The sequence below is a fragment of the Bradysia coprophila genome, unplaced genomic scaffold (assembly GCF_014529535.1).
Source record: "Bradysia coprophila strain Holo2 unplaced genomic scaffold, BU_Bcop_v1 contig_151, whole genome shotgun sequence".
Lineage (NCBI taxonomy): Eukaryota > Metazoa > Arthropoda > Insecta > Diptera > Sciaridae > Bradysia > Bradysia coprophila.
Genome location: NW_023503423.1, coordinates 5,251,103 through 5,270,934, shown reverse-complemented (window position 1 = coordinate 5,270,934; position 19,832 = coordinate 5,251,103). Strand labels below are relative to the sequence as shown.

Genomic DNA, 19,832 nt, shown 5'->3' with positions numbered 1-19,832 from the left:
TTCTTTTAATAAATAAATTAATCGAAAGTTATTAAATATTTTGTCAATTAAACAAATATTTTGTCAATTTGGTAAGAAGAAAAAAAAAAAAACCCAAGTAAAATAAAATAAACAATTTGAAATGAGTTTCCGCCGAATTTTGATGAGTCTGATAATTCTTTTGTAAATTTTATTTCGGGATTAAATATTGAATATGGAACTTTTTATTGATTTTAATGGATGACTTAATAAAATTTTACAGATTATTGAAAGAAGATTTCTTAAGAGCAACGAAAAGAATATTAAAAGAGGAAGTACCAAAACAAGAAACAACGTTAGAAGACGCTAGGATTGACATTATCACTACATTTAACAAAATAGTTCAATTCTATATTGACCATTGGAACAAGTTTTCCGAAAAAGACCAAGATACGTTGCTTGAGAAATTTGAGACTAATAAAAACAAGTTGATAGATTGCTTTAAAGTGTTGAATGTAATTGCTGATCCAAATACAATTACATACAATCAATTACTAGTAGAGTCTGAGCTCAAAAGGCAAATTAATTCTAATCCCAATTCAAGATCTGATCCAAATCAAACTAACGAGTCTGGACCAGATTACAGTCACAAGATGTCTGCCGAAGAAAATTTTCTCAAATTATGTGGGTCTACCATAAACAAACCTTACGATGGAGATCCATTGTCACTTAACAGCTTTGTGGACTCTCTGAATTTGTTGAACAAAATGGCAAAGTCTGATGCTTTGAAGGAGATCTTGATTGAATTTGCGCTTACTAAATTGATAGGAACTGTTCGAGATGGAATAGTGGGTACACCGGGAACTGTGAATGAAATTATAGACGCAGTGAAAGCAGTAGTTAAACCAGAGAGCTCAAAAGTAGTTGAAGGAAAATTTCATGCATTGAGATTAGATCGTACGCCTGTACAAAACTTTTGTGACAAATCTAATGAATTAGCAGAACGTTTTCGCAGAGCACTCATTTTAGAGGGAATACCCCCAGAAAGAGCTGAAATTATGACTGTTGATAAAACAGTAGAAGTCTGCCGCTTGAACGCTAAATCCGATTTGATTAAGTCAGTGTTAGCATCTACTCCGTTTACCGATCATAAGGAGGTTGTTTCTAAGTTTATTTGTGAAATAAGTTCTCAACGACAAGAGAAACAAGTTCTTTCATACAGGGCTCAACGAGGAAATCCTAATAATTATAGAGGCCGTGGTAGAAATCGAGGTAATGGATATTCTCGAGGTAACAATCGTGGCGATCAAGTAAATTCTCAGACGTTCTACAATTCGAACAGGAATGACAATTCTAATAATAACTATTACCGGAGAAATAATAGATATAATGGTAGAAGTAGAGGCACCTCTAATAGAGGGTACCGCTCTAACAATTTTAATAATTCTAGTTATCCTGTCAGATATTTGGGAAACGAGGAAGCCCCCCAATGGGGACTGGGGGGGGGGAAAGCCAGGAAATAGTCCCTCAACGACTGGCAATAACAAATTGAAAACAGTGTATTCTCTTAATTCAAATTTTTCCGATTTCGTCATCTTATTTTCTAAATTAAATTACGAAGGCTCCACAATGTTAGTTGATACTCAAGCCGGAATTTCTCTTATAAAAATTTCTTCGATAAAAAATTATTTTAACGTGGCTAAGCGTATGAATGTAAATGATATAATCAGCATTAAAGGATTTACTAATGAAATAATATTATCCTTAGGAACGATATGCGTTGATTTTTATGTTGATAACGAAATTGTGCCAGCATTACTCCATGTAGTGCCAGATGATTTCGACATCCCTTCAGATGGGATTATTGGGAAGGATTTCCTTCATTTTTACAAATGTAGCATTGACCTGAATAAGATGACTCTTAATATTAATTTGAATGGCTACATTCTACCAATTCCACTACTGGAAGGCCCTGAAGATGATGTGATGGTTTTACCAGCGCGTAGTGAAGTAGTTCGTTCAATTAAATTATCTTCTGTAGGAGATGTACTGGTATTAGACCAAGAAATTGAAGAGGGTGTTTTGGTACCACGAACAATTGTATCATCATCAAATCCTTTAATACGGATACTGAACGTTAACACCTCCTACAGAGCAGTTAAAAAAAGTAGTTTCATTGAAACAGAGCCGCTTTCTAAATACGACATAGTCGATCTAAAACAAGCCAGCTCAAAAGAAAACAGAAAAACACAACTTTTTGAAAAACTCAGAAAGAATACAAACCCCTTATATAGGTCGAAAATGCAAAAACTGTGGGACAAATATCCTGACATTTTCACTTTAGATTCTGATAAACTGACAGTTAACAATTTTTACAAGCAAGAATTAAGAGTTGTTGATACATAACCAGTTTATATAAAAAATTATAGGTTACCACACTCACAGAAAGAAGAAATAAATAAGCAGATCAAAAAATTTCTAGATAGCAATCTCATTGAACCTAGCCGTTCAAATTACAATAGTCCCATAATACTTGTCCCTAAGCCACCTCTCAATGGTGAGAAGAGATGGAGGCTCTGTGTTGATTACCGCATGGTTAATAAAAAACTTATTGCGGATAAATTTCCATTGCCTAGGATAGAAGACATCCTTGATAATTTGGGCCGTGCAAAGTTCTTTTCAATTTTAGACCTCTACGGAGGATTCCATCAAGTTCCTTTGGAGGAAACTTCAAGAGACATAACGTCATTTAGCACGGATAATGGGTCATACCGGTGGAAAGTTCTACCCTTCGGGCTGAACGTATCTCCAAATTCATTCAGTAGAATGATGTCTCTAGCATTCTCAGGAGTGTCACCATTGCAATGGTTCCTCTATATTGATGACATAGTAGTAGTCGGATGCTCAGAAAAGCACCACATGAAGAACCTCGAGTCAGCTTTTCAAGTTTGTGAAAAATACAACCTAAAACTGCATCCTGATAAATGTAAATTTTTTAAAACTGAAGTAACTTATTTGGGTCACATGTGCACTGATCATGGGATATATCCTGACCCGTCCAAAACCGAGGCAGTTCAGAAATATCCAGCCCCACAAGACAAAGATGCTGTAAAGCGTTTCGTCGCATTTATGAATTACTATCGTAAATTCATTCCGAATTTTGCTGCACTGGCAAAACCCTTGAATAACCTGGGACGGAAACGTACAGATTTCCATTGGACCAAAGAGTGTCAGGTTTCCTTTGATGAACTTAAGCAATGTTTATTGAATCCACCAATATTACAATATCCTGATTTTATGAAAGAATTCACATTGACAGTAGACGCCTCTAAATATGCAGTTGGTGCCGTATTAAGTCAGGAACATGAAGGACATGATTTACCTGTGTCCTTTGCGTCTCGAAGCTTTACCCAAGGTGAAATGAATAAGGCGAACATAGAAAAAGAATTAGCCGCAATTCATTTCGGAATTACCCATTATCGCCCCTATCTGTATGGATATCATTTCCATGTTAAAAGCGATCACAAGCCCCTGACGTATTTATTCTCGTTGAGAAATCCATCCTCTAAACTGACTCGTATAAGACTCGATTTGGAAGAATATAATTTCTCAATCGGACACATAAAAGGAAAAGACAACGTGGTAGCGGACGCGTTATCACGTATCACGATAGAAGAACTCAAACTGGTATCAGAACACTCTACTCAAGTAAATGTCATGACAAGAGCAATGAAAAGAAATATGAACAATGACAAAATTGAAAATGAAAAATCTAGAAGCCATGAAATTAATGAAAGTGAACTTAACTTACACGTATATGATGGCATTAACGATCGTAATAAACCATTGATAAAATTCGATATTAACGAAAATAAATTACAAATTTTTGAAAAAAGGAAGAAAATAATTGAAATAAATAGAAATGATATGGATCGACTAATAGCCATCCACTTTGAAAATAAAATACCTAGAAATATTGACAAATGTACAATACTTAAACTATTCTTGCGCAAAGTAGATGAGTTAGCCAATGACAAAAATGTGACACATGTGCAAATCCTTAACAATGACAAAATATTTCAATCATTTGGAATAGTTAATTTTAAAAATATTTGTAATGAAACGTTGAAAAAATTGAAAATAATTGTAGTAAAACAACCAAAAATAATTAATTCGGAGGACGAAAAGAAAAAATTGATAAGTGAATACCATGATCATCCTATTTTTGGAGGTCATTCAGGCCAGAGACGCATGTACGCGAAATTGAGAATTAATTATTTTTGGAAAGGTATGAGAAAAGACATAGCTAAATATGTAAATAATTGCAGTAAATGTAAAATGAATAAACCTAAAAGAAAAAACGTTGAGCCATTAGTGTTAACAGATACTCCTCAAACATCTTTCGACACCGTTATTGTTGATACAGCAGGACCATTTAAGTTGACTCCGAATGGAAACAAATACATTGTTACTCTCATATGCGATTTGACGAAATATCTTATCGCTATTCCTATTAACAATAAAGAGGCAGAGACAGTGGCACGTGCCATATTCGACAACTGTATACTTATTTATGGTCCTATGTCTAAAATATTGTCGGATAAGGGTACTGAATATTTAAATGAATTGTCCCGAGAATTATATAAATTGCTAAGTGTTGAATATCGTCAATCAACAGCTTACCACCACGAAACGGTAGGATCTATAGAAAGAAGCCATAGGGTCCTAAACGAGTATTTGAGGTCATATGTGAACGAGGAATTGGATGATTGGGATGATTATTTAAGATACTTCACATACTGTTACAACATCACTCCTCATACTAGTTTAGATATGCGATACTCACCATTCGAATTAGTCTTCGCAAAGTCACCAAAATCATACGACTTTCTCTTAAATCATAAGATAGATCCAGTTTACAATTTTGACAATTATGCAATTCAAGTAAAATTTCAATTACAAAGAATGCACAAGATGGCTCAACATTTTTTGAAATTGAACAAAGAAAGAAGTAAAGTTAGATATGATGAAAAAGTTCATCAATTAGATTTTAAGATAAATGATAAGGTATTAGTAAAAAATCATGATAAGCATAAGTTAGAACCAGTATATTCTGGACCATTTACACTTAAAGAAGTTAAAACATCTAATGTAGTCTTGGTCAATGACAAAGGAAATGAACAGGAGGTTCATAAAAATAGGCTAGTTAAATATTGTCAGAGTTAAATAAGATAATTATTTCAATTAAATTACTTTATATATTATTTTGATAATACTTTATTAATTATGTTTTAATTCTTAAAAAGCAATTCTTACAAAAAGACAAAAAAAAAAAAAAAAAAAAATAATAATAATAATAATAAAAAAAAAATAAATAAAAAAAGTGAAGACGAAGAAAGTATACTCTAAATTTTGTTTGGCATTCTAAATTTTGTTTTCGTGTAAGTAAATTTTTGAAAAAAAAAAATTTATTCCACTCTTCTAAAAGGAGGGAGGTGTAATGTAATTGTCTACATTTAGGCAATTACATTATACAGTACACAGTTATTATATGCATGTAGAGAGAGTGGGGAGACTGTACTTTTAATTTATTAATTGTCTTGAATAAAATTAGTCTTTGGCAAACCACTAAAGAGTTCGGTTGTTTTACTTAATAGGTCTTCGATTTTCTTATTCTGATCCTATACAGTGTTAAACGAGCGTAGAAATGTTGACATATCACCCATCAGTGAATACAGTGAATAGTATCGATAGAGTATTATGATGAAAGAGAAAGAACTATTTTGACAAGTTTCCCAAGGTAAATTATAATAAAATTGTCTTCGGTTGTCGTTCGTGTTGTCAAAGTTTGGATTTACAGTTAATCAGAACAAACCTATATGATTCCACGGCGCTGTATATAATTCTCCTTAACAGTGTTCGCCAGGACCACCAACTTGACACCAATAAAATTGCTTTTCGGCTGCTCAGCTGCTCAGTTGTCAAAAAGATTATAATTTTTTTTCGTTCTTGACGAAATTTTTTTAATGGCGAAATAAATTGTGCAAAAAAACATTGAAAAAATCGTTTGATTTTCGAACACGTCGGCCCCATTTAACCAACAACACAATGTCGACATCGATCCCATACGATTTGTCGACCGAATCGGACTTGAGACAATTTTCCAATTTCTATGCCAGTAATTTTATGGTAACAAACAACGGCTCCGACGAACTGAGCAATGGACATGGACGCAAAGAACAAATGACCGAAATGCAACAGATTGTTGAAGCCTCAATGCCGTAAGAATTATTTTCACACTATTTTCATGTTCGAATTGGTGTCGTTGACTATTATTTCATCCAATGAAAGTGATTCGTCGAAGAAGGAAGTGTATCAAATACTGGAAAAAATCGAAGAACTAAAACCAGCCGAAAAACTTTTGCTGTACTTAAGACTACCGACGGGATCGCCGGACACTGGTAAGTCATCGCATGTTTCTGACCGTATACGAAAAAAAAAATATGTCTGTCGATTAAGAGAGAATAAAAAAAAATTGTGCGTCGCGTTCGAATTATCAAAAAGATTCACAAAATTTGTGGCCGAACACACACTTTCAATGTAACCTTGATTACGATATGCTTTGATTACAAAATAATTAAATTTTGTAAATACACAAAGCAAATCTGTTATCAGAAGATTATTATTACCGAAAAATGATAATCGGGAGATAAGAAACGGGTTTTGTTTGTGCATCTTTTCGCGGATGAAGGGTTCTCGTGAATTTATTTGTCATTTTGATGATTCTCAAGTGGTTTCGTGACAATAAGGCGATTATTGTTCGATCGGTAATCTCGGCATGATGAGACACATCAGGTCGGCGAGGTGTTGTAGATACGAGCGCTAACAATTCGCTGAATGAATTCACTAAAATTAAAAAGTTGGATGGTCAGCATGCTCAAAAATCATTGAAGGATCATCCGTGGAACAACATTTAATTTCATTATCCAACTCAAACGATGTGCTAATTCGTTCGGAAAATATTTTGCGAATTCATTTACTGACGCTTTAACAGCTGGCACAACTTGTTTGTTATTATTGTTGCAGCCTGCAAGTAGATTATTTCTTATTGTGAATGTTCGTTCAACGAAAATGTTCAAACAATCCGTTTATATGATGTTGGGTGCATGGGTCATACATCTTGTGTTGCAGCCTAGCAATGCTAGATCATTTTAAATTTTGTAATTTTGGGGACCACTTTAATGTCAATTTGTTAGGGAGAACAAGATTTTTGACCCATGGTTGGTTGACCCATTCGTCACTACAGTCAATACATTTTTTTTTTGCTTTTGTCAATCAGATCCTCTCAAACAACCGCAAAATCCGTTGGGCACACGTTTGGAAATCAATCATACCATCAACTGGGTCCGGTCACATTTAGAAATTGATCCGAATGTGTCCATTCCGAAGCAGGACGTGTACGACGATTATTTGTAAGTGGCAATTTTGTCTCATTCCATGCATGGAACTCGGTCCGTTCTACAATTTATTCGATTTTGATCCACAGCGAATACTGCAACAAGGTCGACATCAAGCCACTGTCAACCGCCGATTTCGGCAAAGTTATGAAACAGGTCTTTCCATCGATTCGTCCGCGACGTTTGGGTACCCGTGGCAATTCCCGGTATTGTTATGCAGCACTTCGCAAAACGACACAATTAGCACCACCATCGCTGCCGGAGTTGAAAGCGCACGCAGAGGTTGTACATGATGCCGACGACGGTGAAGCTACGGTTTCGAAATTCGTTAAAAATACCATCAAGGCATGGGCATCGAATTTGTTGAGCTCGAAATTCGAACGATTGGACGATTTGGCTAGTTACATCACAACGAACAACATGAATTCATTAAGTGCCAAGGTGTTGCAACGAAAAATTACCAGAGATGCTAAATTGTCGCACAAGAAGAATGTAAGTGTTTCGGTTGAATAATCGTGACCGGCATCACCTGCATCATAATCTAATTACAGGAATCGTTGGCGTCAAAGCGACGTCGACGAAAGCGCAGAATTACCTCACAGTCACAGGCCGCCGAGACTGCTACATCGACGACGACCAGCGGCAATTCGGAAATTGTGGAAAAGTTTGCGAAGAAAAACGCTCCAATCGAACCAGTTCTGTTGGGCAACATAAAAACCGAGATCGACATAGACAGTGGCGAATTTGGTACAAAAACCACGTTAAATGAAACCAAAGTGTATTGTGATAAGAATTTTGATACGGACACACCGCAATATCCTTCTACGCTAGTAAGTAATATCCAAAAAGAACCAGTCAAAAATGTGATCATGGCTGCGCAAGATACGTCAATGAAACCGCCATTCGATCGTTCGCGCATGCCATTGGATGGGATGGTAAATGGAGCCGCACCGATCGATTCGAATTTATCGTTGAAACGGTTGTTGAACACGAGTACAAATCCACCGACGAGGCCAAATTTTGTTTTTAGAGAACCGAACAACGTTGAAACATCCCAACAACAACAGCAGCAGCAGCAGCAACAACCACAGCAGCAAGTACAACAATTACCTGAAAATGCCGATGAAACATCTGATTTGATAATTCCACGTGAGAGAGTGATCAGCATCTGTACGTTGGACAAAGACGCACTGGATAGCTATCTGATTGAAGGTGAAAATTCGCAGGACCAAGAAGCCGAACTGATGGAATACTTTCAGTCCGAGGAGGCGAATAATGTTCCGACGGCAGGTAAGAAACAGACAACGCCAATTTTGGAGAATTATCAACTTTACAACAATGACCTCAAAGTGAATCGTAAAATTTCGTTCGACGATAACAACAAGCAGATATTTGAGCTGCGGTCATATCTGCAGCAAAATTTTGATTCGTCGAAAAATCTTGCGAAAAAGAAACCCGCTAACCCTTTGAACACTCATCTTAAGTATACAACCGCCCCGACGACTGTGCAACGTAATACTAAGTCTAAACGGGGTTCTAAGTCTTCTACCAAGTCCCAAAATTACGTTCAATCAAACTTTGTGCAGAATGCCAATGCTCGCTGTCAAAAGTACAGTTTCGTCCCAATATCACCGGGTCCACAGTCACCTGTCCAGTCGCGTGCATTCAATTTTAACAATAACAACACAATCACGTCAAGTCCATTTGTCAGTCCCGGTGTAACACCGAAACCGCGTCAGCTGCAAAATTACTCGTACACACCCAGCCATTCGGTCGATCAATTTGAATTGAACGGCACCTTCTCCAAACCATTTCAGCTAAAAGAAGAAATTAGTGCCTCAGCACCAACTAGTCCTCAGTCACTCAAAGCTAACGCATTTCAGTTCTTCCCGGATAAAAACCAGTTCTTCGGTAACGATCGCTTCTCCATGGCATATCAAAGTAATGCCCAGGTGTCTGCATCGTTATGTGAAAATCGGTCTCAGAGCGTTCCCGTTGACAGGCTGTTTCCGCAGAAATACAATCATTACTCGTCGACGAGCCAAACGCCCATTCCGCCAGACTACATTGACTTTGGCAATCATGACCACTATTTCGGAACCGTTTCCAATCATCTGATAGACAATAAAAACATAAAGCCGCTTCGGCTCAATGCCCCCAACCATGTTAACGAGCTAGCCGGCGACCTCAATTTCCAATTCAAACATCACATTAATCCAACATCACGATCAGTGCCATCCACACCACAGCCATGCCATCAAAGATATCAATATCGTGACGTTGAAATTTCATCATTCAAGCCGTTCGATATGTCTAAATCGGTGCCAACAACACCGATCACAACGTGTCCGTTCCGGTACAGCCCCGAACTGAATCGTGACTTTTTGATCAATGGCAATACGGTGGATTTAGACTCTCTGGGACCATTGTACAAAGACACATCGAACAGCGGTCTGTGTGACGACGGTCTGGCCATTTCCGATGAAATCGAAGAATTGTCTTCATTTGATAACGTTGCCGATCCAATCATTGGATCCGATTTGCTGAGCAACATTTGAGATGAGAATTTCGTTCCCCTGCTATCTGAAGGGGAGGAATAGTGAAAGTTGAATCGTTTGTGTAGTCACAGTAAAACGTGCAGCGTCAGAGTGAATTCGTGTCATTATACAGAACAAATTGTGTGAGTGCACCAGTGATACGTTTGTGATATACTTCCAATATAAAATTCAGTTCTCAAAACTGAGTTTCCTTCACCATTATCCTCGCTATATCTCAATACTCGACGCTAGAAAATCACAAAAACTCGAAAAGGTGTTGCCTTTGCAGAATATATTTCACCTTCACATTTTCAACTCATCACCGACCAGCACATTCCAAAGTCTTTTACGAATCTGTCTTCATTTGGGCAGCTTTTAATTTTATAAATTCTAAGACAAGTAGTTGCGACAGCGAATTTTACGTTTTGATTCAGCTGCTTAAATGAGCACATAACTGTTCAGGTAGGATGCACGCACACATTGCAGAATGTTATACCTAAATATCGTATATCATACCTACGTGTCGGATAATATAACTGAGCGATGTGTAATATAACTACTTGTCCTATACAGTCACTGTCACAGTCACCAATTTTTTTTTACGTGGTGTGAGTTGGGGTAATTTATTCTTAACGGTATGTATGACCAGTTTCTCTTATCTCATTAAACCAATCCGGTGAATAAGTCACAATTTTATCGAGAGGGGCGCGCCTTTCTGACTAAATGGACCGAAACTACTAAATGTACTAAAATTAGTAAAAGTACTAAATGCGCTGAAAGTACTAAATGTACTAAAAGTACTAAATGTACTAAATGTACTAAATGTACTAAATGTACTAAAAGTACTAAATGTACTAAAAGTACTAAAAGTACTAAAGTACTAAATGTACTAAAAGTACTCAATGAAACAAATCGTATGGGATTAAATAGACTAAATTCAAGAAATGCGGCCACCCCCGAATTTTACTTTATCTGATGTTTGGGTCTAATTGATAAAATATTGAATTTTGGTAAATGATCACAGAATTGTCGTGTTGTTATTTTCGAATTGAATAAACTAGATACTTAGTCGTAACATGGACCATTGTTCGTTCAAAGGTTGATCATTTTCACCGTGTACAACTTTTCGCCATTTTTTATTTTTCGTTTATTACATGAAAATTTAAGAATCACATCAAATTCGAAGCATTTTGTATCACTCAATTAAAGTGAATTTTACATACGACGACGACAAGAGTACGTCTGATTAAAATGATTATGATGTCGCCATGGGTGCCTTACAATACACAATATTCAATTGCCAGAATTTAAATCCGGTTATACGATGAAGTAGATTTTGTTCTCATTCAATTTACATCATTACTTCAATTACATTATAAATGGCCGCAGTAAACAGTATCGCTGCTCTGACTTCATCAAATTTTTTGCTAACAAAACATTTCAATTGAGTTGCACTTCACATTCATTTAGTAAATTAAGATTTTTTGCTCACACTCATGTTTCTTTACATGCAACGGGGACGAAATAGTTTTTTTTAAACATTTTTCTCGGGTTATCTCGTCCCTCTGCATGTAATAGTAGATTGCGTATTGGTTTGGGGATTTTTTGTTTATTTGGACAAACTCGAGCCGAAGGGGAGCGATGCAACCATACAAGTCAAAATGACATTCTCAATACCATTACGTAGTATATTTCACTCGCGAAAACCCTATAGGAAACGAGTTTTTAAATATGTGATGGAAAACGAGTTTCCAGTGGGTGTGCAGCGAGTATCACGGCCAATGTTTTGGGAATCTTTTATCTAGAAAATTCTGAAAGTTCCGAAAAATTCTGATTTTTTTCCGGAATTCTATTACAATTTTTCAGAAATCAATTCCCAAAAATAAGCCCTGGTAAAGTTGAGTACGTATCTGTTTTGGGGTGATTGAACTGAGAAAATTTCTCATGTAGCCCTCGATGCCTCGATCAGTTTTGAGGCATCATCATGTTAAATTGCCATAAAACCAATTGTCCGAAACAGATCCGTAAATAACTGTTAGCGGTGACCATAGACATAAAACTATGTAGAAAACAAACAAACAAAGTCAAAACACGCTATAAGAAAAACTCTTAGGATATAATTATGTTGATTGTCATTTCTGTCGTTTATCAAATTAAAAATAAAATGGATTGGTGTCTATGAGGTCCCGTTCTGTAAGTGATAATTAAAATTATATTTTTTAAGTCTTACTATGAAACGCATATTTACTTACTTTGTACCTTTTTTTTCTACACTTAAGGAACGTAGTTTTTTTTTAAATGTCTAATTTGTTGTTTAACTGCAAAATTTAGAAGTCGATTCAGACTTTATTCACTACTTTTTTGGACACTTTTGAAAGTTTATTTGTGTTTTTCGATTAATGTTTTTTTTATTTTCTAAATTAAATCAATAAAAATCAAGGATTAAAATTGATATAAAATTACAAACAAAAAAGGAACCAGTGATGTTTTAAGGGCAAAATTTTTATATACAAAGAAACAATTTTACAAATTTTGGACAAAGTCAAAAGGAAAAATTTTTAGAAAAAAAAAAAGAAAAAAAATTTATTTTGATAACAAGAAATCCGATCGAAAATTTCGTTGAGCAAACGTTTTTCTTAGGTTTTAAGGAGCCATAATCGTAAGTCATTAAAAACACACACACAGAAATTGTACCTATTACAGATGATTACAAAAATAGACGAGTAATTAATTAAACACAAACATCTGTTTCTATTGGAAGCATTAGGACTTTCGGTTCAAGAGAAGCCATTCCTGACCGCGAAACATCATCCTCCCTTCTCGCCATCATAAAATCTCTCCGTTCACATGAACTACTCCAGGTAAGCAGCCTGATCCGTAAAAGTCTGAGCTTTGAGCTATTAGATTTAGGAATTTGGGAAATAGACATAAGATAACAATCCAACCAGTCTCAATGAATAATCTCTATTTTCATGACTTGAACACCTGTTTTTCCTCTTTTGAGACAAAGAATCTTTGGAAGCTGCGTGGTTTAGTTGGAATCTTAGCAGGATACAACAATCTGTTCATCAGGTGTAAGGTGAAAATGTCGAGTTCTCTGACATCCACAGATCAGAAGCTGAAACTGCAAGATGTTTTACCTTACACCTGATGAACAGATTAAGTTCTATATTATAAGTCACAAATGGCTAATCGAGGCTGAAAGGGCTGAAAGGGAGCCGTGGAATAAATCTAAATCGAATCTCTACTTCCATGCATGCAATACATGTACGTTGTGAAACAGATACACAAACTTTACTTGTGGTTAAAATTTCTGAACTGAACTCATTAAATTCCAAACTACTCGACAAAATATTGAGAATAATAAAAAAGAAATTGTCGAAATCAGATACCTAATGAGTTTTACAAAATAATTGCAAACATTAACCTCTCGCAGACGCATGTATAACATCACCAACAAAGTTATCGGTTCTGTTACTTCTTTTGATCGAAGAATTTTTTTTACAGCGAAATGTTAAAGAGGGATTCTTTCGAATTTCGACTGACCGAAATCGGCGCTATTTTTTCCGGGACTTTTTTTATATATGTCTAGTTAGGCCTTGGTGCCTAGGCCCCAAAACCAGTCTCAGACATTTTTGATCTTCCATACCTGGCTGGTTGTAAGTGGCCAAAAGTCGAAAAATGAGGTTTCGTAGTTCGGATTTCATTTCCGTAAGGTGGCGAGGACACGGGCGTGTATGGGTTCGTTGGAAAGCTGAGGTCAAGTACTCCTAGGGCAAATATTAACTTCATAAAATTTGCTGATAATCGGCCGAAAATATGACTTCTGGAAAATTTCTCAGAATCGATGGAACCTCCGTGAACTTTGATGAGAGCTGTGACCTCACTAATGCAATTATTTGATTAAATTATTACTTATTATGAATGTGGAGGACCTCAGCTTTACACCGATATCCATATTTAGTAGTTTGGTACGTGACTACGTAACAGATGAAAACTGTGTGTTTAACTCCTCCAAACTAGTAAATATGCGTATCGCTGTAAAGCTGAGGCCTTCCACATTCATAATAAGTAATAATTTAATCAAATAATTGCATTAGTGAGGTCACAGCTCTCATCAAAGTTCACGGAGGTTCCATCGATTCTGAGAAATTTTCCAGAAGTCATATTTTCGGCCGATTATCAGCAAATTTTATGAAGTTAATATTTGCCCCAGGAGTACTTGACCTCAGCTTTCCAACGAACCCATACACGCCCGTGTCCTCGCCACCTTACGGAAATGAAATCCGAACTACGAAACCTCATTTTTCGACTTTTGGCCACTTACAACCAGCCAGGTATGGAAGATCAAAAATGTCTGAGACTGGTTTTGGGGCCTAGGCACCAAGGCCTAACTAGACATATATAAAAAAGTCCCGGAAAAAATAGCGCCGATTTCGGTCAGTCGAAATTCAAAAGAATCCCTCAAATCTTCTCCTTCAATTGTTTTAACACAAATTTTTCTTATATAAGATCGAACTAACCATAGTTTGCAAAATATACTTCTCTTTCTATTGCATGAATGACGTCGTCAAGCTTCTCAAAAATACGTTTTGAAATATTGAAAAGAGGCGACACATAATCTTGTGTTGTGTTGGTTATGCAAGTAGTGTCCGAGGGGCAGATTCTAAAATCAGAATAATAAGCCGAAGACGATTTTCAGAGTATTTTCTTGGAATACCAGAGGATTTTCTTTATATTATCTGAAGGCTTTATAGACAATTTCTCTTTAAAGGACTTTCAGTGAATTTGTGGATATTCTTCAAAAGATGTGCTGGTTTTTCCGATTTTTTAAACGAATTTTTTCGAGTTAAAAGAATTTTCCGCTCCTCGGCAGTGCCACCGCGGAAAAGCGTACGTAAATTGCATGTTCTAAGTTTCGCAATTTTCTCAATTTTTTTTATTTTAAGTGGCGAAAACTGACCCTTCCTATGAACAAGAGACAAAACAAACATTCCATGCATAAAAACTTCACATTTCATGTATAGTGAATTTATGAACGTGTCACACGTGCATAGAGCTGAGGTTCAAGGTATTTTCCCACCCTCTTCTAATCTAAAATGTTGGAATTGCTGATTGATACTGCCGTATTGATACATGAGGGACTTAGTGACAAATTTAAATGCAAGCTGTCCAAATGTCGAGTGCCTCCTTTTTCATATATGGGTAAAGGGGCACTTAGAGCCCACATACATTTAACGACTGAGTCTAAAACTCTCGCCCAAGTCCACAAAATAGTTTTTTTTTCATTCGCCTTAACATATACAATTGAGGCCCATTTAAAAATTGCCCTTGGCGCCAAAAAACTAAAGACAGAAATGCACATAGCGAATCAAGGAAGTCGACAGTTTACAATTTCCTTTTGATTTGGTGCCAAGATAATATACGATGTTATGCAGCACGCAACCCACAAGCTCACACATTCCGTTTTCTGTATAGTACTGAATGAAATGCAACTTCAAAAACCAGTATGTTAACGATAAATTGGATAATAATTTATAATCAAAAACGAAAATAACATAAAATCATACAAGAAAATAAATTTACGTCGATAGGATCAATCAACTGAAAAATATCACTTCCTAGCTTTTCTTCACGAACTAACAAAAAAAAAAAACAAAAACTTTCACTTCTTTTACGATCCATGCAAAATTTGACTCGTGACACAGTGAAATTTCACCACTTTCACAAAAACCACCTTCAATACTTTGGAACTTTAATCGATTTAGCGAAAACGAATTAATTTCTTTTTTAATCCGAATGATGATGCAAATTAATATCATGGTATTGATGATGACTGTCGTGACTGGATTCGCCGCCGAAATCGTGTTGTTCAGATGGTTCGAAATTGTATTCTTCATGGTGTTCGTGATGGCCCAGATCCTTGTGATTCTTTTCTTCTGTGTGATTTTCCAACACCAACCCGTAGCCGTGACTTTTTTCTGTCTCGGGATGAACCAACTGAAAGAAAAAAAGAAATTTGTTCATTTAATGGTGAGTCAATAGTTCGTTATCTGCTTCCTAACTCGCATGGTTACTACTCACTAATTGAGACAACAATCTGAAGTCAATTGCCTATAGGGTAGATCACTCTTGCGATTTTTTTGCGAGTAATTTCCCCTACGGCAGTCGATTCGACAACTTACCTTCAATTTGTGTTTAACTCCTGAAATTTCAACCGGATGCTTCAAGTATTTTTGGTCTTCTTTCTTCACATAAACAGGAACCGCGTGGAAATGATGGATTTTGAAACTTTGATGCGAAGTGGCGTGCTCGTGTTCAACTTTGTGCTCATGATCGGTATCATGTTCAGGTTCATGTTCATGTTCACTGTGCTCATGATGTTCATAATGATCGTGAATAATGCCACCAAGTGCAACGCCAGCAAATAACACGGAAAAAATCTACAAATTCGCATGAACAGAAAAACACGTTTGAATTTCACTCGAAAAGCCATTGCATCCGACACAGGCAATCCATTTTCTTAACAACATCATTACGATTGTACATAACATTTCGCTGTGTACTTACCAGTGCCTTCCACATTTTATTTGAAATTTGAAGAAATGTTTTTTGTTTTGCTTAAAACAGCTTTGCCTTAATTACGTTCGACGGTTGAATGTTCGGTGTAAACAAATTGTTGAAAGCTTTTATATATGCTTATGGCCCCTCTCCGAACAAAAACCTATAATAGAGTTTGGTGCACTCTTTCACATGTACCAAAACTAGCATTTTCTTTCTGAATTTTATAAAGTGCAACCGTACCGTTGTTACAGGTGACGTATTGTTGTATGCAATTATACCTGTAAGCTTATGCTATTATAGTGTTGCCTCCATACTATAATAACATCTCTAATGCTTGCGTTTATACCATATGCAATTATATGGATCGTATGTTACGTAGCTATTCATCAATTTTATAAGACATTTTGCTCGCAGCAGTGCTTTAAATGTCTAATTAAATAAAATATTATCCGCACCGCAGTTAGCATATTATCGTCTTACAGTGCTACTTACGCTCAGTATGATCGGATGATAAATCGTTCAACTTAGTGGGAAGTGCGAAGAGATTTTCGGTTGAGTTCAAGTAATAAATTTCAAATTTCATTGCTACTGTTTTATCATGAATTATGAATTATTAACTGGAGTCTGGTTGTTTTCGCAAATATTGGGTGACTACGAGATGGACATAGCTTCTACTTTCTCTGAGCCAAAATTTTGTTTGTGGTCAGGGAAACACAAAGATATGCGTTTACTCTATCGTCCCGTCTAACGAAATATTCTTTTTTTAAGTTTCTCTCAATCAAAATGGTAATTTTTCCAATATTTACATTTTATAAACTCAGTTTCTTAAACTACCAGCTTATCACTACCATAACGAACAAATCTGCTACTTCTTTTGCTTTTCTTATTGATTGATGTCAAATCTTTCACTTCTATCTGCTACGTAAAAGATCCTTAGCTCTAGATCCTCGAAAACATATTCTCGACAAAATCAATATAATAATGAGTTTATCGGTCCACGAATTCCCTCGCAATGACTTTGACGGGCCAGAGCTTTTTATCGATTGTAGCATAAAACAGTTCTGATCTAACAGTTACTTTGAACGATACAAAGCTGACCGTGTCTAAATCTACATTAGGGTAGACGAGTTTCTTGCATGACACTTCTTCATTCGACGATATTACGTTGTTGTCTAGTAGATAGTCGACAACTTCCTTTTTGGTGATTGATGGGTGTAATCTGGACACATAAGCAGTCTTATGTGTCTCGGACGGCCTTCGCGTATTAAATCTCTTGTCGGTTGATTTGGCGGGCTTTTGATATTAACGGATACTCGTTCGGCAACTGACGATGTAGTTAGCACCTCGGCAAAAGAACTGCTAGTAGCGGATGGAGTTTCGAGTTCCGATGGTTTCGTGAGAGTTTCTTGAAGATTTACGGCATTTTGTTCCGGCATATGCTGAACGACATCGGATTGTTTCACGTCGGATGTGGTTAGCGGGTTCGATCTATTCGTAATCGAGTCATCATCCTTTTCAATATCACGGTTGGCTTATAAAAGGCACTGAAACAAACACGAATAAATGCTTGGATTTTTCACCCATCGTTTAAAATAATGTCACCCTAAGACTGACGTCACGATATTTTAAGGATTTTTCAGCACTACTTTCCCCTTTCGTCACGAAACATGGGTCAAAGTTATCCTAAATTTTCTCCCCTAACGCTGTGACGTCATCAATTCAAGTCTAATCGAACCCATTACTAGAATCCAATGATCATCGTTAGTCATTAAAAGTTTCTCAAAACAGAAATACAACCACAGATGCAATGACATCAGTTTTGAGTTCATGCACTATTAGTCTCTAAATTTATTAAAGAAAAGACAAAAAGTCTGCTGAAGACTTAACAAATCTATAGGTCCTAGAACAGTAAGAGATATATGCATGAACCGAAAATTTTTTATTTGGGAAATGTCTTTTTGTGATAGTTAGTGCATAACTCTCCTCATTTATCCATCATTTGGATCTGGAACAATGCCATGTTGTTCTCTAAAAATTTCCAGTTTTTATGAAAGTATCAGCGGAATATTCTGGAAAAGTGTTACAACAATAAACGTAAATTCAAACCTAGAGGGCGTGAAGGTGTGTGGGAATCGTAGCTAATTTCTCGGGAGCCACTTAAATAATGTAAGAAAAATTGCGAACGAAATGACACATCTGTGCAACTGTAATAGATTCAGTCATCCGTTTTCTGTAGTGCTCGAAATTATGTAATCTTGAGTTTCAGGCTACAGAACAACAAAAAAATGTCAATTGGCGAAGATGTGCATTTTAATCAGTTACACCGAGTGTCAAAAATCTTTTTCAAAGTGGAAGTAGAATATATCAATATCAATTCGGATTACTTTCCAATTTGGAACTTGCTGCTTTTTAGACCCGTACGAAGTACTGGGGTCTTATAGGTTTACGCATACGTTTGTAACACGTCGAATTGGACTCCCTGAGTAAGGGGAAACCTATTGTGGTTGTCTAGAGATGCCAAATCCGCGAAAAAAAAATGTCCGTCTGTCTGTCTGCACGATAACTTGAGTAAAACGCATCCGATTTTGAAAATTCTTTTTTTTTCCCGTTTGGTAATGTCAAAAGACAGGCTAAGTTCGAAGATGAGTGATTTTGGATCAACCCCTCCCGAGCTGTGGCCCAATAAGTGCTTTACGGTTTTTCGAAGATATCTCCGGACATTTAAACGTTACACTTGTAAGTGATACGTCAAATAAAAGGTATTTACAATACCGATCGACAAAAAAAAAAGTTTATGGAAATCGGATGACCGACTCGTGAGTTAGACCCCTTGGTGTGGAACAGGCACAGGGCGGCAAGCAGTTTTTGCTTGTAGGTCGGCCACATTTGAACATATTTCGTCTGTTTTAGCTTTATTAGATAGGTATTGACCGTACCAATCAGGGAAAAAAAATTTATGAAATTATGTTCTCCGGAGCGTTAGCTAGGTCTCTTGGAGTGAGCTCTTATCTGGCTACTCGGAAGTACAGTGAACGTGGTGTATTTTGAGAATATCTCGAGTAAATTTTGACCGAATTTCATGAATTTTTTTTTGTTTGAAAGGTATTAACGAATGTAAAGCGTCGGTACTATTTCCGGTCTCCTAACAAAATGGCTACCGGCGGCCATATTGGATTTTAGTAAAAACGATATAAAGTGGGAAAATTTGTACTTAGATAGTTTCTGTTAACATGGAAATAATTAGTTATGTGTGTGGGGTTTCAGGGATTCCATATATGGACATCTATATATACCTATATTCACCTATATTGAGCTA

At 36.3% G+C, this 19,832-nt stretch overlaps 2 protein-coding genes across 2 annotated transcripts; one reads left to right on the top strand and one right to left on the bottom strand.

Moving 5' to 3' along the window:
- Positions 1-5,560: 5,560 nt before the first annotated feature.
- On the top strand, positions 5,561-12,117 carry LOC119074568. Its single transcript, XM_037180793.1, has 6 exons — positions 5,561-5,758; positions 5,819-6,239; positions 6,310-6,419; positions 7,298-7,430; positions 7,505-7,907; positions 7,967-12,117. Exons 2-6 carry the CDS (start codon positions 6,067-6,069, stop codon positions 9,971-9,973), a joined length of 2,826 nt encoding a protein of 941 aa, XP_037036688.1. The 5' UTR covers positions 5,561-5,758; positions 5,819-6,066; the 3' UTR covers positions 9,974-12,117.
- Positions 12,118-15,695: 3,578 nt separating this feature from the next.
- LOC119074693 (histidine-rich glycoprotein-like) lies at positions 15,696-16,682 on the bottom strand. Its single transcript, XM_037180979.1, has 3 exons — positions 16,523-16,682; positions 16,138-16,395; positions 15,696-15,952 (listed from the first exon to the last, which is right to left on the bottom strand). The coding sequence occupies exons 1-3, from the start codon at positions 16,535-16,537 to the stop codon at positions 15,743-15,745; spliced, it is 483 nt and encodes a 160-aa protein (XP_037036874.1). The 5' UTR covers positions 16,538-16,682; the 3' UTR covers positions 15,696-15,742.
- Between the last annotated feature and the right edge of the window lie 3,150 nt (positions 16,683-19,832).

Coding starts and splice junctions, on each gene's coding strand:
- LOC119074568 (XM_037180793.1), top strand. CDS start 6,067: ATGTCGACATCGATCCCATACGATTTGTCGACCGAATCGGACTTGAGA. Junction 6,420..7,297: donor GACGGGATCGCCGGACACTG/GTAAGTCATCGC, acceptor TTTGTCAATCAG/ATCCTCTCAAACAACCGCAA. Junction 7,908..7,966: donor AATTGTCGCACAAGAAGAAT/GTAAGTGTTTCG, acceptor ATCTAATTACAG/GAATCGTTGGCGTCAAAGCG.
- LOC119074693 (XM_037180979.1), bottom strand. Junction 15,953..16,137: donor GAGTTAAACACAAATTGAAG/GTAAGTTGTCGA, acceptor TTTTTCTTTCAG/TTGGTTCATCCCGAGACAGA.